General features: G+C 41.1%; 1 protein-coding gene across 2 annotated transcripts in view; it reads left to right on the forward strand.

Annotated features, from left to right (window-relative positions):
* NLGN4X (neuroligin 4 X-linked) overlaps positions 1-25043 on the forward strand; it is a 347399-nt gene that overhangs the window by 200231 nt on the left and 122125 nt on the right. Inside the window, exons 5-6 of one of the 2 annotated variants that reach the window (XM_060003055.1) lie at positions 12825-12884; positions 16403-16555. In XM_060003055.1, the coding sequence (XP_059859038.1) occupies positions 12825-12884; positions 16403-16555 (213 nt within the window). The remainder of the gene's footprint in view (positions 1-12824; positions 12885-16402; positions 16556-25043) is intronic. The other variant, XM_060003056.1, reaches the window with a different exon arrangement.

The raw sequence follows: 25043 nt of genomic DNA on the forward strand, positions 1-25043 counted from the left end.
TTCAAAAGTGTCCAGGTCAGAAGAAACAAGAAAAGTCTGAAGCTGTCACAGCCAAGAAGAACCTAAGGAGACATAATGACTAAAATAGAATGTAGGGTCCTGTGGCAGAAAAAAAATAATAAAGGATATTTGGTAAAAAGGAAGGAAACCTCAATAAAGTATGGACTTCAGTTAATTATAATATTTCAGTATTGGCTCACTCATTATCACACATGGACCAGATGTTAATAAGAGAGGTATGAGGTATATGGCAGCTCTCTCTACTGTCTTTACAATCTTTCTTGACATGTGAAACTCCCCTAAAATCTAAGTTTATGAGAAAAAAAAAAAAAGAAAGCAAAAAGTGCAGATCACAGACCTTCGTCTGTAATTCCCAAGGACGCTTTGAGCATCCCAATGTACGATATCCATGAAAATACTTTGAAAATATCTTGCATTTAAAATCCAAATGGGATTTTGCTTAAAAAAACATCTTGCCTTCCATGTCATCAGCCTTGAGTCATATAGAAAACAAGTGATCATGAGTCGCTTAACGCTAACACAGCACTGTGTTGGCGCCTCCCTGATCAGGGTCTTCCTCTGCTAAGTGGTTTTGGTTACACAGGAAAGAGTCTATATACACCTGCCATCCTTGGGGACTGTGGGGCATATAAGTGACACGCCCATGTAATTGTCATGCAAGGCATAGTGTCCTCAGGGACACCCACGAAACATTGCTGGAACACGTGAATCGAGGGGTGGTTTCCTCCTGTGGAGTAGACCCTGGGGTACATGCCATACAGCTGCTGCCACTTGCACTGGGTGTTCTGAGGTTTTCAAAGTTAGACAGTGAGTCCCAGGAGGGAGATTTAGATGGTTCACAGCCTCAGAATCTAGTAAGAGAATCTGGGAGGCAGAAACATGCAGTAAATACTTGGGGAGCCGTTAAAACAACACCACCTGGCACTCATATGAACCAGCACTTACGAATCGCTGGCTGTGCGCAAGGCAGCGTTCACATCTTACCAGGGAACCAGTAGATTCTTAGGCAAGGTATTTCTGGTTAAGTGAATCTTTTAAGCTCCCCCTTCAGAAAGTTCCTGACGATTGGATTAAAGGAAAGAGTATAATGTTTTCCTAGTCTTCATTATTTTAGGGTGTAATCCTGGTAGTGTTTTGCTTAGTCACCATAAGTATTTGGGTACTTCATATTCTGTGTTGATGTTCCCATTTTTTTTATTCCACTCTAGTCTCACGGTAGTTAGTACCAAGTACAGGAATGTTAATTTTCTATAACACAGAAACAAAATTAGGGTGTTAATAGGAAAAAGAGGCATGTACTTTTAAGGGAAAACCGTCACATTGGCTTTGGTTTACAAATACCAAGCATGCTGGGGAACCAGACACATTTCTGATCTAAAACGACCTCTTCAATGGAGGTGTATGTTGGGGCGTTAGGAGGCTGTGTGCCAGTCTGCGTGTACACCCGGCTGAGTGTGTGTGTGTGTGTGTGTGTGAATGTGAATGAGTGCTCTGGTGGTGCAGTGGCAAAGAATCCTTTTGCCATCGCAGGGGACATGGGTTCGAGCCCTGGTCCGGGAAGGTCCCACATGCTGCGGAGCAACTAAGCCCATGTGCCACAACGACTGAGCCCACGTGCCACAACTACTGAAGCCCGTGCACCTAGAGCCCGTGCTCCACAGGAGCAGCCACCGCAATGAGAAACCTGCGCACCACAACAAAGAGTAGCCCCCGCTCGCCGCAACTAGAGAAAGCCCGCGTGCAGCTGTGAAGACCCAACGCAGCCAAAAAAAGAAAGAAAAAGAAAAGGGTTGAGAGTCATTTCCCTTAAGTTTGTTTTCTGGTTGACATCTCTGTTGTTTATATCAGTACATCCTTTAGTTTCTAACTGAGCAGAACAAGGGACAGCTCTATGGTGGCCAGTCAGCTAAGTTCAAAAGTGGATGAAGTGGCCGTAGTCCTTATCTGAAGTAATAACGATCATACATTCCAGACTCTTCAGTGACTTTGTGATTCTTAAAAGTGTATATATTTCTTGGGGCCTTTAACTGGGGTCGTATCATTTGCATCTTCTGGCTCCACAGGGTCAAGCATTGAAGAGTGGGATGATTTTGTACCAATCTAGACTTCATTTGATTCTGAGGACATGATTGCCTGCTAGGTCCCCATGTTAGATGCAGAGTCAAGGAAAGCCAAAGACAGCTTGAGTGATTTGCCTGGTCAAGATAGACAAGCCACTTTTGAGGCAGACAGTTTATTCTTTTATTTTATTTATTTATTTTGTTGAAGTACAGCTGATTTACAATGTTGTGTCAGTTTCATGCATATAGCGAAGTGATTCAGTTATACATACTTATGTATCTATCTTTTTCAGTTTATTCTTTTACCTAGACAGAAAAAGGAGAATAAGCTGAAGGTTCCAGTTCCTCATAATTCTTGCCCTCCACACCAAAAACTCACATAGAGCTTTCACCCATTATCAGTGGTGTGTGTTCTGGCTACATAAAGAAGCTTTTGATCACAGTTAACACTAGGAAAACCACTGAAAATCTTCCAGACTCTCTTGGCAAGAATGTGTGTGTGTAATCTCTCTCCCTCCCTCCCTCCCTCCCTCCCTCCCTCTCCCTCCCTCCCTCCCTCCCTCTCTCCCTCTCTCTCTCTCTCTCTCTCTCTCTCTTTCTTTCTCTCTCTCTCTCTCTCTCTCTCTCTCTCTCACACACACACACACACACACACACACACACACAGGTTTATTGGTTTTTTTTTTTTTTAGTACAACTATATTTCAAGAGGGGTCTCAGGGCAAACCAAAGCCAATTTCATTTTCAACACGCGTTTTCTGAATAAAGATGCATAAAAAAGTCAAGCATAATTCAATACTAAATTAGTTCCAGTTTTAAATACATTGTCATTTAATCTCAAACTCACAGAGACTGTTGGGGGAATACATTCTATCAGGTAAAAGTGCTAATAAACTTGGGGGAGATTGATGTAAATCTAATTGGATCTGTCTATCATTCCTGTGAGCAGAAATATTTCAGTAGCACAGTTCATAACAAAAACTGCTTATGGGGGCTTCCCTGGTGGCGCAGTGGTTGGGAATCAGCCTGCCAATGCAGGGCACACAGGCTCAAGCCCTAATCCAGGAAGATCCCACATGCCGCGGAGCAACTAAGCCCGTGCGCCACAAGTACTGAGCCCACGTGCCACAACTACTGAAGCCCGCGCTCCTACAGCCCGTGCTCTGCAGCAAGAGAAGCCACCACAATGAGAAGCCCGTGCACCACAACGAAGACCCAATGCAGCCAAAAAAAAAAAAAAAAAACCTTATGGAAGTCTGTGCAGTGCCCTGAGATTTTAATAAGAAGAATAGACATACATCAGACACCTATAAAGTTTTAGATTTATTTTGATTCCTACCAGGCAAAGTGTGAAATCAGTGCCTCCTAATTCCAGCTAAACAAGAAAGGAAAATTATTATTCATATTTTTCTCCGTCTGCTTCCAAAGCCAGTCAGAGAGAAAGAAAACATACCCCACCCAAAAAAAGAACCCACTGCTCTTACTTTCCGTTATTGCAGGGAGTCATTTTGCAGTGCCAGAATGTTAGAAAGAATTAGACCCATTTTTACTGTAATCACAAAAATGCGCCTTTAATTTTCCTGCAATGACAATCCAAGGTAAATTACGCGGCAGAATTCTCTTTTTCCTTTTCTTCTTTTAAAGTGTAGTTGATTTACAATATTGTGTTAGTTTCAGGTATACAGAAAAGTGATTCAGCTATAGTATATATATATATAAACATCTATATTTTTTAGATGATTTTCTATTATAGGTTATTACAAGATATTGAATATAGTTCCCTGTGTTATAAAGTAAATCCTTGTTGCTTTTCTGTTTTATGTATAGCAGCTTGTATCTGTTGGTCCCGTACTCCTAGTTTATCCCTATCCCCTTCTCCCTTTGGTAACCATAAGTTTGTTTTCTGTGTCTGTGAGTCTGTTTCTGTTTGGCATACAGATTCACTTGTAGTATTTTTTAGATTCCACATATAAATGATATTATACAATATTTGTCTTTCTCTGACCTCACTTAGTATGGCAGTCTCTTGGTCCATCCATGTTGCTGGAAATGGCATTATTTTCTTCTTTTTTATGGCTGAGTAATATTCCATTGTATACATGTACTACATCTTCTTTATCCATTCCTCTGTTGATGGACAATTAGGTTGCTCCCATGTCCTGGCTATTGTAAATAGTGCTGCCTTGAACACTGGGGGGCATGTATCTTTTCGAATTAGAGTTTTCTACAGATATTTGCCCAGGAGTGGGATGGCTGGATCATATGGTAGCTCTACGGTTAGTTTGTTGAGGAACTTCCAGACAGTTTTCCATAGTGTCTGCACCAATTTCCATTCCCACCAACAGTGTAGGAGGGTTCCCTTTTCTCCACACCCTCTCCAGCATTTATTGTTTGTAGACATTTTGGTCATGGCCATTCTGATTGGTGTGTGGTGATTGGTGTGTGGTGATACCTCACTGTAGTTTTGATTTGTGTTTTTCTAATAATTAGTGATGTTGAGTATCTTTTCATGTGCCTATTGTCTATTTGTATTTCTAGAAAGATTCTTCTTAAATAAATATTTGCTTTGTGTTGCCTGATGCAGATTTTCCCGAGTAGAAAAAGCCCTTGTTTCTTTTTCAGAGCATCTGTTGGCCATCTGTATGTCTTCTTTGGAGAAAAGTGTATTTAGGTCTTCTGCCCATTTTTCCATTGGGTTTTTTGGTTTTTTGTTATTGAGTTGTATGAGCTGTTTGTATACCAAATCTCAGCTTTTTAAATCATCCTTTATTTAGTCCATGGTGCTTTGGGTTGGAAATCTTGAGTGTCCTCAGCTGGGAGGTTCTTGTGTCTGGGATCAGCTTGCAGGTCACAGGTGCCCACTGGGCAAGGTCCTTCTCAACAAGGATGCTCCTCTGTGCTTGACTGACACACGTGGACTATGAACTCCACAGGTATGGGGACCTTGGGGTCCCAGGCTTGGAACTGGTCCATCATCATTTTTTTCTGTTGGGAAAACAAATCATAAAACCTTTCAAGATCCAAATGGTGGGAACACAAACTCACAAAATCACAGGGAGGATTGTAAAATTGGGGAACTTTTGCCAATCAACTACATCCTATAACTCAGTGATTCTCTATCTCTTTATATATTCTGGGGCAGAGATCTTCAAATTCAGAGATAGCTTTCTGAACTTTTTTTTTCAAAGTATAACTCAGCTGATGACTTTAGGGCAATAAATTTCCATACACTCCCCTTGTAGGTGTTGTTTTTTCTAAGGCTTTCTGGTCACCAAAACCCCTCCCCCACGTTATGAAAGAGTGGCCTTCAGGGCTGATCACAAACGTGACCTTCCTGCATTGCCATGGCATGTATAAAAAAAAAAAAGAGATAAATCATTCCAAATGCTGGTTTCAGGGAATCACTTTATTGAAGGTTCCATTAGACAAGCTTCCCAGATGTACACATATTTTTGTTAGTCATGTAACTTGGTCTTGTTTAGATATTCTGATTTCAGGGAGAAGCAAACATGAAGGAGTAGGTCAGCTATGCTGATTTCTTCAAGTGCAGAAGTTGAACTTTTCTGTAGGTGCCAAGTTTTCAAGCGGCACATACATTGGATGGACCCACAGATAAAATGTTTCATGTTGCCTTTGAGATTCACTGTGCTAATTAATGTGAACGTGGAGGTTAGAGCCTATGTTATGATTTATGTGTGGAGAGTGTGGACTGAAAAAAACGCACAACCTGAAAGTTGAGAATTACGTTTTCTTTGGCAGACTTTCTGAGAACTTAAGTGTGGGACACAGCAACTCAGATAGCTCTGAGGGGCTGCCCCAGAGAGGTGGGGGAGGAACCTGGATGTATAGGAGTTTTTGCAACAAAGACCAGGTAGTCAGAGCATCAAAAGATGACTGTTAATGAATGAAAACCAGACCTCTCAAGTTAATGGATTTAGCATTTTTCTATGTATGGGAAGATGCAAGAGTCTGGGCTGACTGAAGTCATTCCTTTGATATCCCATTAACTGTCTTGGGCGAGTTTCCAACTTGTCTCCATCCTGAATCCCATCTGGATGCCAGTGGCTGAGGGCCTGATGGCTGCAGCATCCTTTGTTTACTGATACGGCAGGCGACGTTCTCCATCCACAAGTGTTTATCTCTGTTACAGCCCATCATCAAGGTGCAGGGGTGAGAGAAGAGGTATCCCAGTGGGGTTCCTGCCCTGCTTCCCTCTCCTGGGGTCTTGATTGCCCCTGTTCCCCTTCCCCTCCCACTCAGAGCAGCCCACCTCCTTTGCTTATAGAAAGGGAGCCCTCACCCTAGCTCACCCATGCATGCTTACTTACTGGTACCCACCACGTCCTCAGCAAGCAAGCACCTTCCCATCATAGACAACCTCCAACCAAGAGAGTAAATGAATGAAGACATTCATCGGCCCCATCCGGAGTCCTCCTGTGCAAGTCGATCTCCGATAGGAGTGACCTCCTTCAGGATGGGTGTGTCTGCCTCAGCTGCCTCTCCTCCCCTGGCCGGGGCCAGCGTACTTGAAGTGTCAGTACATGTTTGCAGGAGGAATGGGTGTACCAGTGAATAAACTAATGAGGACAGCTTGAGGTGGGGCAGGTCCCATCCAGTTCATTGCTGGAGTGAGCCCAGGGTATCGTAATTGCTTGCTGGTCTCCTACCAGGATTGGTTACGTTCAAGAAGTAGTCCTCTGTGGCCCAGTGACTAACTAATCCGTCACATCTGTGATGGCCAAGAAAGCATTTCTCTCTCCCATACCCCAGTATACAACTTCCTCTGTATGGAAAACAATGCATTTAGCCAGACGGGCTCTTTTTAAGATGTTTCCTTGAGATAACAAGATTAAGAAGGACTTGGAATTTGCCCTTGGAAGGGACCAAAAAATAATAATAATAAATATGAGCTGATAAATACATTTTAATAGGATATCTTACATGAAGAGCAATAATTGGAAAGGTTTTTGGGGGGTTCTGTCATTTCTTTATATTGAGTAGATAACGTGATCACAGAACACCATTGGTGACTTTATTTTATGATTTGCATACTTTGATGGTGCTATAACTTAATGTATGTTAAAAAGAACATTTATAAAATTAGTTTCCTGCCTCAGAATGTTAACTGCAGCATCTAGAAGTTTTCCATAGACTTTTTTTTTTTTTTAATAAATAACTCCTTTAGGCTATTGGAGCACTTTTTTTTTTTTAATTTAAATTTATTTATTTATTTTTGGCTGTGTTGGGTCTTCGTTTCTGTGCGAGGGCTTTCTCCAGTTGGCAGCGAGCGGGGGCCTTTCTTCATCGCGGTGCGCGGGCCTCTCACAGTCGCGGTCCCCCGTTGCGGAGCACAGGCTCCAGACGCGCATGCTCGGTAGCTGTGGCTCACGGGCCTAGGCCTAGTTGTTCCGCGGCATGTGGGATCCTCCCAGACGAGGGCTCGAACCCGTGTCCCCGCATTAGCAGGCAGATTCTCAACCACTGCGCCACCAGGGAAGCCCCTTCCATAGACTTTTATTTTCTCATTGACTCTGGTTGGTCTACGTTTTCCGAATTGTCTACAGAGGGTTCCTATTACATTTATGATACAAAGTACTGTTTTAAATAGTTTGAGTTTTGAAAATGATGTAGATAAAGCACTAAAAGGGAACATCAGAAGAACAGGTATAAAAAAACCATGGACATCCTTCAGGACTTGGGACATTGAGATCTTTTATTTATAAAATCATATTTAAATTTTAGTAATGGAATATATTTGTTTGAAGTTATTTCAGTATTCCCTTTAATATTTAGAGCCATTTCCCCACTGAGGTTTGCTGGAGATGCTAACTATTAGATGTAAAGGAATATTGTTCTGGTCTTTTGGGGACCAGGAGAAAACTCATGGCCTGTCTGGACTTTGAAATGCCTTTTCAGCAGCCGCGGGGTGGGTTTACTCTGGAATAAATGACAGCAGAATCTTTTTCCCTGTGTCCTCCAACACCTGTGTTTACATAGTTCATGATTGTAACTAAATGAGATACTCAAGAGAACTCAGTTGGTTTTTAGGCCATTTAATTAGTTATAATTGAGAGAACAAATATTGCAGCAGCTTACGGAAAAAAGAACAAAAGGGTGGGAAATTCAATATACAAAGAACATTAAAGGCGATATCTAATTATGTTTCTGGGTTAGACTCTGCTCTATAAAATTAATTTAAAATTGTAGTTTGGCAAATAATTTCCATCAAAATCTCAGCAGGTGTTTTTTGCTTCCGTTGACAAGCTCATTGGAACGTTTGCCTGGAGTGGCGGAGCACCTAGAAAAACCAAAGGATCTTGAAAAAGCAGAAGAAAGTTGGAGGACTTGCCTTTCCCTGTTTCAAAACGTACTCTAAAGCTCGGACAGTAGGGTACTCATGTGGATAGAAATATAGAAGGGGGGACTTCCCTTGGTGGTACAGTGGTTAAGACTCCAAGCTCCCAATGCAGAGGGCCCGGGTTCCATCCCTGGTCAGGGAACTAGATCCCACATGCCGAAACTAACAGTTCACATGCCACAACTAAGGAGCCCGCCAGCTGCAACTAAGACCAGGTGCAACCAGATAAATAAATTAAATAAATAAATTAAATAAGTATTAAAAAATAGAAATATAGAAGGGGATATAATTAAAGAGTCCAGAAATAAACCCTCATGTGTATATGCAATTGACTCTCAAGAGTAGTGTCCCAGCAATTCACTGAGGAAAGAGTGTCTTTAGTACGTGGTGCTGAGACAATTGAATAAAGGATGCATTTCAAACCTTCCCTCGTATCATATGCCAACATTGACTCAAAATAAATGAAAGATATAGGAAGTAAAATTTTTAAACATCTAGGAAAAAACATGAAATCTTCAGGGCCTTTCACTAGGTGGAATTTCTTAGATGTGATATCAAAAACACAAGCTTTAAAAAAAAACCAGTCGGTAAGTTAGACTTCATCAGAATTAAAAAATTTTGCACTTCAAAAAACACCACTGAGAAAATCAAAAGAGAAGACACAGACCAGGAGAAAAGATTTGCACATCATCTTGCTGGCAAAAGACCTGTCTTTAAAAAATATAATTACAGTTCAAGAATAAGGAACAAAGAACCCAATTTAAAAAACGGGGAAAATATTTGAATAGACATCCCGCCAAAGAAGGTAGTACAGGAGAAGATCCTTGACGTGATTAAGTCATTAGCGAAATGCAAATTAAAACCACAGTGAGGCACCGTCTGACACCTGTTAGGATGCATATAATCAAACAGATAATAACACGTCTTGGGTAGGAGGTGGAGAAAGTGGAACCTGCATATACTGCTGATGGGAATATACAGTGAGGCAGCTGATTTGGAAAACAGTCTGTCAGTTTCTTAAAGTACTAAACATAAATGCGCCAAGTGACATAGCAATTCCACTCCTTGATATACACCCAGGAAGATATACATCCGTAAAAAATATTGCATATAAATGTTCATAGCAGCGTTATTCATACTGGCCACCAAGTGGAAATAAGACAAACGGCGTGTCAGTCAGCAGATGAGTGGATAAACAAGATGCGGTGTAGCCATGCAGTAGACTATTATTCATCTGTATGAGTAATAGGAAGGAAATACTGATGCATGCTACAACACGGATGGACTTTGAGAACATTATACTGAGTGAACGAAGCAAGACACAAAAGACTACACACTCTATGAATTTATTTATGGGAAATGCACAGAAATGGCAAATCTAGACTAAGTCACTCGTTGACTAAGTGAGACTGAGGTTAGGAACATCAAATGCCGGCAGTTGGGCACCAGCAGTCATTTTGGGGTGAAGGATATATTCTAAAATCGGATTACGCTGATGCTTGCACCACTCCAGACATTGACTCAAAAAACACTCCTTGAACTTTACACCTTGATGAGTTGATTTTATGATTGAAAATTATACCTCAGTAGAGCCCTTAAAAATCACACTTGGTTGAACAAAGGAATTTGGTAAAGAGTCAAAGAGACTACCCTGGATTAGCATTTAATCAGTGATGTATCTAGGTTATACCAATTTTCAAAGCATTGTCAGTCTTCAGAACGTCTTCCTCCATCTTTGGAGGGAAGTCTCCTTGAATACTGCCTCTCCTCCTGCCCCGGGGAGAATTTCAGATGACTCAGATTTCACGCATTGATGGTGAGCCTGAGGACATTGAGAATTGGGTCTTGGGAAAGAGCTCTGGCATTTAACTCACCCCAGACCTTGCAGAATGGCCTTTGTTTGGGTTTGAGCCAGTCCAGCGATCATGCGCCTGAGTTTCCAGCTGCAGCTGGGAAGACAGAAGAGCTTTATAAGAAGAAAATCCAGAAGAAGGCAGGGATATTAGGACAGGCTCGTGGGAAAGGCAAAGTCCAGGTATGGAGTCCTAATTAAAGACCTTTCTTAATGCCGACTGCTGTGGGAAGGCTGGTGCTCAGCAGAGTTGGTCAAACTTTTTTATTTTTTTATTTTTTGCGGTACGCGGGCCTCTCACTGCTGTGGCCTCTCCCGTTGCGGAGCACAGGCTCCGGACGCGCAGGCGCAGCGGCCACGGCTCACGGGCCCAGTCGCTCCACGGCATGTGGAGCACGAACCCGTGTCCCCTGCATCGGCAAGCAGACTCTCAACCACTGCGCCACCAGGGAAGCCCCGGTCAAACTTTTTAAAGGGACACATTTTCTGGGAGGGAATCAGCTTCATCAGACAACATTTTCTCTCCCCTAATCCATTGCATGTGTTTTGACTACACCTTCATTTTTCTAGTGTCTTCTCTTTTTTAATGAAAGAGGTGACCTGTTTCTCTACCAACTTAGAAAATCTTCAAAAAATTGAAATGTTTTTCAGAAATGAGAAGGATTTTAGTTCTGTCATCCGTGTAGCGTGTTTCTCTGAGAAGGACATTTCTTATACGCTTCTTAACATGTTTCTGCCATAAATTCAGCCCATGAGATAGCTTTGAAATCAGTTTTCTATTGATAAACTCTGACCAAAACAGCCCAAAAGACAATGGAGCTAATTTGAAGAGTTTTTTTTTTTGTTTTTTTTTTTAGTTTGTTTTAAGTTCTTTCAGCACAGTGGAATTCTTGGACGTGAATTGATTTCCATGTTAAGCTGATGACTATAATAGGCAGACACGTTTGTGTCATGGTACTTTCTAAAAGATGGGACTTGAACGTGCTGTAAGGAAGACAGGTGGTCTCCTAGAAGACTTCATTCTTCTTTCAAGTAGATGATGTGAAACTGGTAGTAGGCTTGAGTTTCAAAGGGTCTTGGGCATTTCTTTTCCAAGCTCTTGTCAATGACTTTAGATTAGATTGGTAACTTGAAATTGTCTACAGTGGGAAAATTTAAATCTCAAAAATCAACAAACACGAGGGATCAGGTTTCCACCTACCATCACTGCTTGTACTTGTTTATACACATGAAATTGACCATAATCAACCCGTATTGAGCTGTAAAACCAGCAACGTCAGATCTTGGTTTCAAAATATGTTTAAGCCCCTCTGAGGTATGTAGAACTGACGGAGGCTTTCCAGCTACAAGTGTTGTGGGTGATAGTGACTAAATTTCCTCTCCCTTAACCCATGTATCCGTGGAGGAAGGCAAAGACCGTTTTAATTGATGGCCACAATTTGAGGTATCCAGAACTGCCATAGGCGTACCTGTGGGCTGTGCCTGTCTATAGAAAGAAGGCAGTTGAGCTAATTAAACACCTCAAGTGGTATTGAATGTTTTAGCTTCTTGTATCTGGAAAATAGAAAAACCAAAATGGCACACTGCATACGGAGAGCATAGGAGAGTTTTGTTTTTTACCTTTTTTCCGGTTTTTTTTGGCGTGGTTAAGGGACCCTCTGTTCATTTTGCCTACATGGAAATTTCAAGGCGGTTTATGTTTCAGGTCATCCAGGTAGGTGACTTCATTTATTTATTTATTTATTTATACAAATAGCAATAACATTCAAGCAATATCTAATAAGCGTTTCAAACACAGAAAAAAATTATTTATACTGTTATATCTTGACTTCAGAAATACTTATTGAAAGTGGTAGTTTGTTTACAGTTGACAAAAGGAATAAATAACGTGCAGTGTTCTCTAGCTACTGGGGATAGGTGAGTCTTCATGATTTAAATAAAGTAGCGACATTTCTGATTTTTATTGTAAGTGTTGTGCTTTTAAGTTCTTATGCATGAAACTAATGTTGGTTTTAAGATATTTTGATTAAAGTTCTTTCATGTTTATTGTTTAAATGTGTTTCTTCTTACATTATGGAATTTCCTAAGCAAACTGTATCGGTGACATTTCAAAAATTTATCTAGATTATAACATGTTAAAACTAGAGGAACATTTGAATACTTCATATGCATTTCTTTATAAAATGTGGGAAACCCTTTTTAAAATAATTTTCTTTTTTTTTCAACTCACATTAGTTTTTTTTTTGCAGTAGTATCATTTTAACCCCCAAACTGCATTTTCACAGAGTATCTAACATTTTTTGCAAGTAACACTTTGAATTTGTTCTTCTTGACATATTTATGTTCATATGCATTTTGCATCTCCCTATTTCATGTTTTTGAAATCCAAATGTAACAGATTTCAACTTTTTGTATGACATTATTTTTTTTTCTTTTACTGGGGTAGTATCTCTCTTTCTTCTGACTTTTTTGCAAACCTGTTGTTTTTGAATTCTCTTTTTTCCCTTTATTTTCCTTCTCAATATGACACCAGGAGCCAACACAAAGAAAAACGCTGATGATATAACCAGTAATGACCGTGGTGAAGATGAAGGTATTTTTTGTTTTTTTTCAAAGCTCGACCTTGGTGCATGATTTTATATCGTTCGTTCTTTTTTTTTTCTTCTTTTTTTCATTTCAACCTGTTTTTCCTCCCTTACCTGAAGTGAGTACACTTTTGTGTGCTTTATTTTCTTCTTGTTTGGAAACCACTGTCATTTTTAATCCCAATGACCGTGTAGATGACTGCAAATCACCTGGGAGAACACGTATAAATGTTTCTCAGTATGAAGTGAGTAACAAAATGCAATTTACAAGGAAACTCTTTTTCTTTTTCTTTTTTTTTTTTTTTGGCTTGGTCACAAGAAGAGAAAGTGAAATTTTAAAACATGCATGTGTGCTTTCTTTTCTTCCTTCCGAATGTTATTTTATAATTTTGTATTTTGGAGCTTTGGTCTTCTTAATTTCTTCTGTGGACGGTGAGACACCTCAGTAGAACTTTTCAGGGGGCTGGCATTTCTGTTTTTGTTTGTTTTTAGTGTTTCTTTTTTTCCCCAAACATACTGATTCCAAAATGGGGCCTTCAAAGAATCTTCTCTGGCTCACAGTAAAATACATGAAAAAGTGTCTTAAAGAGAAGTTGTTTCTCTCAGAACTGCCTTTTATCAGCTTTAAAGAGAAAAAAAGGGGGGATGGAACTGAAATTTTTCAAAAAGTTAGCTCTATGCATCTTTGTCTTCCCACCACAGCTGCTTTAAGAACATTTTTCCCCAAAAATGTTGTGGAGAGTTTCTTCTTGAAGGAGCTCAAATTGTTTGACAGATTATACTCCACAAGTAAAGTGATTTTTTTTTTAAAGATGGAAGCTAACATGACATCTAAACCATCCTTAGCACGTTGTATCCGCTTCCTTCAGCAGAATAAATGGTTTAGAAGAAAAGAAACAAAACATGTTTCAAGTCAGCCTTTGCTGGCTCTAAGGCTGTGTAGGCTGGGTGAAAACACGTTTTTCCCATCTGAGTAGCAAAATGCATGGATCTCCGTTTCTTTACCTTAAAACGTTGAAGGCCCTCAGTGGGCCCATGGTCCTCTGGCTGAAAGGAGATGGTCCTCTGGCTGAAAGGCAGTTTAAAGTGCAGTGGGGAGCTCTCCTTGCTGGGAAGCAAAACTGCCTTCAAAGTCCCTTTGCGTCACTTGCTTGGTTTTCCTGCCCTCTTGGAGTTTTTTCATGAATCAGTGGCTCTACGAGAAAAGAGGTTTTGCCTATGTTGCTTTCTCGTGCCCGCGGTTCTCTCAACACTACTGTTAGTTAATTTTTTTTTTAACCTGCGTTCATAGGGTTCTCCCTGCTTCTAATAACCCTCTAAGAAAGTTCTTCTGCTGGCCTTGGAGTATCATACCTGCACCTGAATCCGCAGCTAGCTTCTCCTTTATGAGGCCTCAGGACACCTGTAGTTTTATCCGTATCCCTGTATAGCCAACTACGGGTGTTAGTTTGCATCTTACTTTTTTTCTGGCTTTTCAGTGTATTATTCCCTTTTGACCGTTAGGATCTGTTTTCCCAGTGCTCACCAGTCAACCTTTATTACTGTTAACAGTAATTTTCCTTCTAGTTTTTTCCGTCTAGTTTTCCTTTAATACCAAGAAACTATGATCATTTTCTTCACTTTGCACGAATCTGGCATCTGGTTATTTCTTTCTCAACCTCATGAGAACCTTGTTCTTTGTGTCTTGGAGGTAAGAGCCGTTAACCTAACGTTTTCTGTGAGGGAACCCCGTAAAGCAGCCCTCAAAACCTCAACTTCTTCCTTTCTCACAGTGGAGTAGCGTGCCGCCTGCTGCAGAATGGTAACATAAATAAGGGCTAACACAGCAAATCAGAGTCCAGAGAGAGGGGTGGATAGTGTAAAACACCAGACCCCTGTAGGGACGGTGATTTATTTAAAAATTCCATGTAGCATATGATGAGTGAAGGATTAAAAAATGATTTTTACTTCCTATTTAAGTTTTTTTTTTTTTTTTTTTTGCGGTATGCGGGCCTCTCACTGTTGTGGCCTCTCCCGCTGTGGATCACAGGCTCCGGACGCGCAGGCTCAGCGGCCATGGCTCACGGGCCCAGCCTCTCCGCGGCATGTGGGATCTTCCCGGACCGGGGCACGAACCCGTGTCCCCTGCATCGGCAGGCGGACTCTAACCACTGCGCCACCAGGGAAGCCCCCTATTTAAGTTTTACAGGAGAAAATAGTGTTCTGCGACAGATTAAATATCTGCAGACACAGGGGCAGCTTGACACTTTTTTCTGCACTTGACTGTGACCACTGGGTTTCTTTTGCCTTGGGGATGCCCTGTGGTGGCGCCCAGGAGCCTGTTCTGAGATCATGATCGTAATTCATTTTATATGCAGTCACCATCCAAAGGGTGGTTTCTTTCCTTAAAATTCCTTTCTGATAGTTCAAAAGTGTCTCCATGAATTAGGGAAAAAAAGTTTTTATTTAAGAAAAAATGAAAATAAATGTACATGGATACATTTGGTTTTCTTCTGACATACAGATATTTAAATGACACACACACATATATGTATATGCAATACATAAATATCCAGAAATCATTAGAATCAAGGTCAGGATTCTTCAGCATTAAAGGTAAAAAAGCCCAAGGAATGATTTCCACCAAACTAGTTATTTCATCACAACTTTTCAGAAAGTAGGCTCTACAAATAGACATATGGTCTCCAAACTTCTGTTGTCACAGAACATTGCGAAATAGGCTTTTCACATCATTGTTAAATAAAATAATAATGACTCTGGGTGCTCTGGTTGCAAAGCACGATGGGAGTTTATATTCCCTGTAAAAATATGTAGCGTTGCCACACTTTCATCTTGGGGTTGGAATCTTGTGCCATTTTTATCCCAGCTCTCCTCTCTCTCTCTCTCTTTTTTTTGTCACTTAAGTTGGGATATTACTTCAATCAGTAAATTAGAGAAAAAACACTTGCTTGGACATTTTGTTTTGTTTTTACACATTTCTGTCCTGTTGATCATTTTTAACCATTTATTTGTTTTTTGTCATCATGGGCCCTGTATTGAGAGCTTACAGTTTCATGACTAGTTTTATGTTCTCGTTGTTAAGTTGAAAATGAATCTATAAGCTCCTCTTTGACTGAAGATAGAAGTTACAGTAAAAATAAATGATCATTTTGACGTTGGTTTCACACTTACTTAGATGATAAAAATATATTTTGTAATAGATGCCCTTGTAGGGTTTGAGCACTCTTTAGGGAAGATGTATTTCATCTCCATCCTTGCGTATTTAGTGTTGTACACACATACAGAAACCTACACCTGCACACACGTTCCTTCCAATGCCTGCATCATTTCTATGAGTAGAAAATATAACAACATGGACCATTTTCCTTAGGCCATCTTACCAAGAACGTACCTAATTTAAAAAGGGGCCATGCGATGGATTCCAATCTAAACTAGGAAAAGTCCCCCACGTCCTTTGCCCTTGACTTAGCATCCGTTCATCAGCATGATGTTTTATTGTGTTTCCTTACTTGGCTTTTTTTTCCAGACATCCATGATCAGAACAGTAAGAAGCCAGTAATGGTGTACATCCATGGCGGGTCTTACATGGAGGGCACAGGCAACATGATTGACGGCAGTATTCTCGCGAGCTACGGCAATGTCATCGTGATCACAGTTAACTACCGCCTGGGGATTCTAGGTGAGTGATTCCGTCTCGCTGATCACCGCACAGGAGGCCATGAGGAAGTTCCGCTTTCGGTTTGGGGCTCGTTGATTCTTTTGATTTGGGGCTCGTTGATAGAGTAACCGTGTTACTCTAATTCCTAGACATCTCTGCTACACAGAGCTCACTTCATGCTGCAAGATATATTTGTCCCTTAACGTTCATGCAGCGCCGTCTGTTTTTTGTTGTTGTTGTTGTTGTTTTTCAAAGTTTGCACTTTTTAATCCAGGAATTTCATTTCCTAGGATCCGCCTCAAACAAATGCAGCCTCCAAGGTGATCAGATGAACATGATACTTTATTGAAAGCACTTTTCTTTCTGTGGGCTTAGCCGACATAACCCTGTGGAATGAACACAGTTTGGAGACGTGTCTGATAACGCATTTGGTAATAGGTGATAACTTGGTAATGGTAGATAACGGCCACAGACATTAGCTTTCTTTTGTGGTTTTGTAGGTGTGTTAATCAGTTAATCGTTTGTCGGAAAATCTTTTACTTAATTGCTTAATGCGTTGTCTGTGTCTGTTGTATCTTGAAGAGTCGCATGGCTGTTGTATTTACGTGAGATGGAATACTCCTATTTGAATTTTGTAATTTGATGGTTTTTCATTTTATGTAAATTTTATGATTTATGATGAAAGGACATTGGCCAAGTGCGTAGGAATTCAAGAGCAGCTCTCCGTTGTTTCGGTGTTAACTTCGTTTTTCCCCAACTGGGGGTTGGAAAAATAAATAACCTATTTTGAAGTTACTATTTCGAAGCTTACCTTCTTCTGTGGTTTAGCCCGCTCTCGGTCAGTTCATGAATAATATTCCTAGCCTGTGTAACAACGTTCGTTTTCAAGGCAAAAATGCATTGAGAGGATGCAGAAAATTGTTTACAGTAGGGTGGCTATGAGAATGAGATCTGTATGTCACAGGATGGTTACGGTAAAAGCTATGAAAAATAAAATGGACCAACGGACCTGTTTCAAGTAAGAAACAGGGCTGAAATGTTTTCTCCAAACAGGCAAGTATCACTAAGAATATTTTATTTTCAACTTGAGGTTTTACTTTTGTTTTGAGCATTGTATTTCATTCACTACTGAACACATTCACCTATAGAAGACCCCGGAGTAAGGGGATGAGTTGTAGGTGACCTTCTAATTTAGAAATGCACATCACCCACAGATGTTTGCAAAGTTGGGCATTTGGGAGCATCGATAAAGTACTGGAAACGTCAGGTTTTTAGGATGAAACACAACAAAAAGCCTCAGAGTCTAGAGCCTTCTTGATTTCCTTTTCTTTTCTCGTCGGTGCCAGGAGCCAGACCTTTGTGGGATGATTTCTGTTCGTGTTGCACAGCAAGGGTGGCATGCCTCTCTGAATGTTTTTCAGAAGCCTCTGGCTAGTTGACTTGGCTACTGGTGTTTGAAACCGGAAATGTTGTTTCTTGATGTTTTACAAAAGGTCCATTCTAAGGAAGAGGTGGGCAAAGGAAGCCACGGACCAGGGCTTGCTGCTAGCAGCCCTTTCAAAGAGGGCAGTGTGGGCGTCCCTCGGTAACATCACCAGCTCTGGGCGTTGCTTTCTGAACAAAGCAATGGGCTTGGGTGAGTCCTTGCTTCGGTGGAATAACAAAGCGTCCTCCTGCCTGCACAACACGGTGGTGATGTGACTTAAAAGGTTAGATTTCAAAAGAAATCGATTTTCTCCCCGCGTTGAACGCCAAACTGGTATTAAGCAGCTTAACACAGTGATCTCTTATCTATTTGGCCCATTTGTGAATCTAGAAAAGTACTGTGGGAATTATACACACCTTTATTCTTTTATTTTAAGAAAAGAAGAAAAAAATAGCTTGCTTTTAGAACTTTTCTCATTGAACAATTTTAATTTTACCTTTTGCTGCTGAGCGTGAAAAAGAAAAAATCTTGGTAAGATAACAGAGGGCTGTGAGAGTTGTGGCCTGGAAATAAAAGAAGCAGTTTAGCATCTCCAAGCCAGTCTATTTACATTCCACGAATGAGTTAGTGTGAAGCTGTGCACCACAGACCCCCTTTTATCTGATGGAGCGCAGTGTGCCAGCTTTGCTGATTCTACAGGGCGATAGAGATGTTTTAACTGGGACTTGGTATATTGTTATCAGGGACCTTGCACGGGCTACCATCCTCTGGAAAACTGTGCGCTGGCCATTTACTTTTTGCTTGCAGGACATCCCTAGTACCACTCACTAGCACTCTGATAAGAATCGATGTTTTTACCAAAATGTCGAAATAGTGTTGGAGGTTTTTTTTTCAAAAGTAAGAAATGCATACATGCTGTTTCTCTGCCCAAGGAATGGAAAAGCATTGTTTGAGAGGATTACCGTTCTTTTCCAGAGTAACAAATGCTGTTTTCCTACCCAAAAGAAAGGTTTAGGAAGATGGGTGATGGTCAGAGGGAAGCAGGAGGCTGGCGTGGAAAGAACGTAGATTTTTATAATGAGATAAGAACGAACTGCTTGGTGTCTGTGGTGTGACATTGAGAAGGTCAGCTGAGTTTTTCGGAGTCTCTCTAAAAGGTGGTCCCATTCTCTCTGTGGCAAGGTTATTGTACATACCATATAAACATCCTATGGGTTTATGTACGTGAAGTTTCATAGCCCAGCACTAGGAACCAGTAAACCCAGACAGGTGATCATTTCCAGTGTTATTAATAGCCTTGGACATCTTATTAACATGACTGTTGGTCCACTGGAAAAAATCGCGACTGGCCCAAACGGTAATGTCTGTCAAATACTGACTTCTAAACGGAACCACCTTAATTAAACAAAAGCGATGATAAGACGCTCGTAATAAGACACAGATGACAGGATCTTCGCACGTGCTCTTTGAACAATGAATATTTTCTTTAATCAGAACTGCGTCACACAACCTTGCTAGCCATTGAGCATGTAATTTATTATCTAATCCAGGACACTTTGAAAATTGTTAATAATGCTCTTAATAAACTGGGATTATTCCAGGCAAATTGGGATGTACCATCACAGCTATAAAGTAATTATTCATACCCACACAAGATCTAATGAACAAACTGGTGGTCCGTTTATTTTCAAAGGAGATCTCTTTTTAAAGCATATTTCCTATGCGTCCTTCTGTATACCTTTGTCATTAGGAAAGCATACACAGCTAAAAGTTGAGTTCTATCACATCTGCCTCTATTTTTTTTCATGGTGATTGTTCAAAGACCATTGCTATATAAGAGGAACCTCCTCGCTGAGGCTTAGCGATGGAAATGCCTGGGATTTATTTATGGGTGGCTCTTACTTCTGCTTTCCTTCATTAATAGTCTCTAATTTGCATCTTCAGTTGGTTAATTAGACCTCCATTCAAATGCTGATTTTAGTTTCGCTGAAAGGGTATTACCTTTTTGGTTATCCTATGATTTGATGCCTCATGCAGGCTTTAAACTATTTTGCTTTGAAACAATCTTATCTATATGCCTCGGCACGAAACTCATGGACAGCCTGCGGTGTGGCCATCACTGGACATTGTAGCTGCCCCTTCATTTAATCCTCATACTCTCCCTTGGAAGGGTTCCCTTATCTTACTTTTGGGGAAACAAAGGCTCAGAGGTGATGGGACGGACTCACAGTGGTACAGGTTGTAGGGATTAGAGCGGGGATTGGAGCCCTGGTCTAACAGTATTAATTAGGTGAACTGCCGTAGGAAACAGTGCAAATCTTTATATCAGATCCAGCTTCTCTAATCGCACAAAACGTCAGATGTGCCTATGGTTGATCTAGATACAAAATTGCGATTCGATGCTTACACTGTATTTTTATGTTCCTCAAAGTGGGTCCTTCATCGCTGATGCATTTTCATCAAATCATCATTGATGGTCTACCATGGTGCATGGTGATGTGGTATTGGCCCCAACGATGGCATCTGTGAAATCAGAGCTCTCAGACACAGTAGATCTAAGGCTGTATCAGCGAGTCAGGTGTCTAACCTCTTACGCCCATTCTGTTGCCTTGTTGCTGTCTGTGGCCAATCAATGGAATTAAGACAATTGACCCAGAGAATGACTTTGAAACCGCACAACCCACTTTGGGACTTGAACCTGTGGACCGGGACTCAAACTCAGCCGGAACCCACATTGGGACTTGAACCCACTGTCTTTTGATTAAGATCCCACACCTGGTCTCAGCACTGAATGGAGCTCAGGTTCTTTATGTCTCAGTGCAGAAAGAATTCAGTGAGAGACAAAGTGATAGGTAAGAAGTGGATTTATTTAGAGAGATACACATTCCATTGACAGAATGCGGTCTGTCTCAAAAGGCGAGAGCAGCCTTGGGAGAAACGCACTGCACAGACAGAGTGTGGGCCATCTCAGAAGGCAAGAGGCCATGAAGTATGGGGTGGTTACTTTTTATGGGCTGGGTAGTTTCATAGGCTAATGGGTGGGAGTATTATTCCAAGTTTTTTGGGGAGGGGGTGGAGATTTCCAGGAATCGGGCCACCACCCACTTTTTGGCCCTTTGCGTTGGCCTTGGAACTGTCCTGGCGCCTATAGGTATGTCATTTAGATGCTATTGCATTACAGTGGGCATTCAATGAGGCTCAAGGTCCAGTGGAAGTCAAATCTTGCACCATCTTGGACCTAATTGATTCTAGTCAGTTTATGGCAAATCCTCAAGGGCTATGTCATTCTTTTAGAGGTTCTGCCCTGTCCCCTTCCCTGCTGTTTCAACTTCAGTGGATTTCTCACCTGACAGGTATCTTACAGTCTTTTGAAATGTTGTCCATAGGTTTATATAACTGACTTTTTCAAAGGATTAAAAAAGCATCAGAAAGACCTACTCATTTTTCAAGAAGTGTAGCTACCCTCAAAGTTTTTATCTCAGGGAAGGTTGTGTAATGGTGTTTCTGAAGTTGCCTTTCTCTTTAAGGTTATTAATTACGTAAGACTACTTTCGTTCATGGGTGTCATAACTTTAAAGGTAAGATGGAAATGGTTTTGAAATAAACGCACAGCAGGAAGAGCATTTGAATGAAAGGCACATGACTTGAGCTCTATGCATGTGGTAATGGCTTGGCCACGTGGCATTCTGGTCCCCTTTGTGGGGTCTTAGTCTCCATTGAAATGGAAGGTGGGTGGGCTGGCATTAGGAGGAAGCCCTTTGACGTCAGCCAGAGCAGTTTCACCCTTACCTGTTTGATACATTGCTGTTCCACGTCAGATTCCGTTCATAAAGGGGGTCCGGAATCACTGGAGGAGGGGCTTGATACCTGCCTTCAGAGACCTGGGATCTGAATTCCAGGTGTGCGCAAGCAGTTTACATCAGGGGTGTTTAGTGGTTCTAACATGCCTTAGGTACCGCTGCTGAAAAATGTCAATTTCCGATTTATATTTCTCTTTCACTTGGGAGTTAAAGATGTTTACTATTTGGTACTTTCACCATTTTTTCCCCCTAAAAATCCTTTCTTCTTTTTCTTTTCTTTGTTTTTATCTTTTACTACAGATTTTCTCTTTTTTTAATTAATTTTTATTGGAGTCTAGTTGATTTACAATGTTGTGTTAGTTTCTGCTGTACAGCAAAGTGAATCAGTTATACATACACATATATCCACTCTTTTTTAGATTTTATTCCCATATAGGTCATTACAGAGTATTGAGTAGAGTTCCCTGTGCTATTCGGTAGGTCTGTTATCTATTTTATATATAGTAGTGTGTATATGTCAATCCCAATGTCCCAATTTATCCCTCCGCCCCAATCCCCCAGTAACCCTAAATTTGTTTTCTACATTTGTTACTCTTATTTCTGTTTTGCTAATAAGTTCATTCGTACCATGTTTTTAGATTCCACATATAAGTGACGTCATATGATATTGTCTTCCTGTGTCTGACTCACTTCACTCAGTATGACAGTCTCTAGGTCCATCCATTTCGCTGCAAGTGGCATTATTTCACTCTTTTTTATGGCTGAGCACTATCCCATTGTGTGTGTGTGTGTGTGTGTGTGTGTGTGTGTGTGTTTATGTATACACACCACAACTTCTTATCCATTCATCTGTCGATGGACATGTAGGTTGTTTCCATGTCTTGGCCATTGTCAATAGTGCTGCTGTGAACATTGGGGTGCAGGTATCTTTTTGAATTATGGTTTTCTCCAGATATATGCTGACGAGTGGGATTGCTGGATCGTATGGTAGCTCTATTTTTAGTTTTCTGAGGACCCTCCATACAGTTCTCCCTAGTGGCTGAACCAATTCACATTCCCACCAACGGTGCAGGAGAGTTCCCTTTTCTCCACACCCTCTGCAGCATTTGTTGTTTGTAGACTTTTTGGTGATGTCCATTCTAACTGGTGTGAGGTGCTACCTCATTGTAGTTTTGATTTACATTTCTCTGATAATTAGTGATGTTGAGCATCTTTTCATGTGCTTTTTGGCCATCTGTATGTCTTCTTTGGAGAAATGTCTGTTTAGGTCTTCTGCCCATTTTTTGATTGGGTTGGATTTTCTTTTAAATCACTCATGGAACACATCTTCCTTATCAAGTCAAAAGTTCATCTATTAAAAAAAAAAAGTTCATCTATAAAGAAAAAAATATCGTCTTTCCTTTCAAGGATCTCCATGCTACCCCCTAAGTCCATCCTCTTCCCTCTCTGCTCAGATATCCCCCGATCAGATTTGTGACCGGGAGAAGCTTCCTTTATCCATCCTCAGAGAGAAACTGCACATTATTTAGGGATGGAAGAATGCTGTAAGAAGCTAAATGGGTAGACAGGAAGGATGAAGTATTGCACTGAGGGAAAAGATAAAGTGGAAAAGTACAGGAAGTTTGGGAGAAGTGTGAGAAAATGGGGGGCAGAGGCCAGGCACTTGATGTGGGACCAGTCACAACCCCAGAACGGAAAGAGGGTGGAAGGAAAGATTGAAAGCCCTTCCCTCTGTGGTGGGCGGGGGAGGTGATGGGCCAGCCTGACCACAGGCTCCCGGACTCATTTCTGCAAAGCTCCCTGATGTGTCTCAAGACGGACTGAGGGTTAGAGGGAGGTATACCCCCTAGATAACACAGTCATAGGATGGACACAGTTCATGGGGGAAGGGAGGGCTGGCGTAGCTTCCCTGATCCTAAAGTTATGCCAAAAAGAAAATAAACAAGATGCTTCCCCCTTGCCCTGCCCCTCCCCCCAGTGTCTTTCATCATCTTCATCAATAGCTCTCTGTGCATTTAACACTCATTCGGAAATGCTGTAATCTGGACTCTGTCGTTGCTCGTGTGTTGCTAAGAACCAGAACTCTGGACAAAAACATCATAGCCCGGTTTTGTATCAATGATCATTTACTTGGGTTTTCCTCTTCTGCCTCCTGGTGGCCAAAAATGCCCATTGCATTCATTTGATTTGTTCTGCGATGAAGGAATTGGCTTGGTTGTGGATGATGTCTCTTGCCTCTGGGATTTTGCAGGCACACGGCGGGGGGTAGATATGGAAGCCCCTGCGGTGGAATAAAGACCCTGACATGAGACAGATGCCTTTTATGCAGAGGTTGATATGAGCCACCGAACAAAGAGGGTCCCTCGCTGTGAGGTGACAGAGGGCCACAGAGGAAAGTAAAAGTCCGCAGCAAATAAAGACAATGTGAAAGGATGCGGGGTGGTGATGAAGAGGCAGAAGAGACATTTTTATTCAATCTCAAATGCACAAAATTATCGACTAGCGTGTGCCTTATGACGGAGAATTTTCTTGATCTCTTTGTGAACGATTCAGAATTTCTTAAAAGAAGTTGGCCTGTTACTTGTACACGCAGAGCCGTTTCTGGAAATCACAATGCCCCGATACACTCGATGCTCGGATACTCTTATTATATTTAATAAGTACATATTTTCCACTTAATTGATTCCAGGGTGTCATGTCAGTAATAATCACAACGGGGTATACATTTTTTTTAAATGCTCTTTTCCTGGACATGTTTATATCCAAGACAGAATCTCTTAAGATGATCCGTTCTACGTGAAAGAAACCACTTTCTCTGCTCTGTGTGCTTGCCTCATTTTGCTTCTCACCTAGCCAAAGAAGGCTTGATCATTTTTCGTTGATCAGGATAAAGTGGTGTCTGTCTTAACGGGGAAGAACACACATGAACATCACTCTGAATGAAAGGAAAAGTGTGATGGGCATTTGAGTATCGGGCAGCGGAGAAACTGGAAAGTTCCAAGGAGGAGTGTTCAATTTAAGCGCCAAGATACATTAGCTTGATGTGGGTGAGCTAGAGATTAAGTCTCTGGCAATCATTCCATCAGATAAATGGTTTTAAAACAATGCCTGAAAGAGAAATACCTGCATTCTTCCTATGTACCTTTTCTTCCTTCCCTAGATGTATTCAAGGAATTAATCCTTCCAAGTCAGATCATTGAAAAATCTCTAAAAGGCAATCAGAGTGGGAGTTTTAAAGACCACAGAGGCTGAAACACTCCAGGACTGTACAAATCGTGGCCTG

Source organism: Delphinus delphis, chromosome X (genome assembly GCF_949987515.2).
Source record: "Delphinus delphis chromosome X, mDelDel1.2, whole genome shotgun sequence".
NCBI lineage: Eukaryota > Metazoa > Chordata > Mammalia > Artiodactyla > Delphinidae > Delphinus > Delphinus delphis.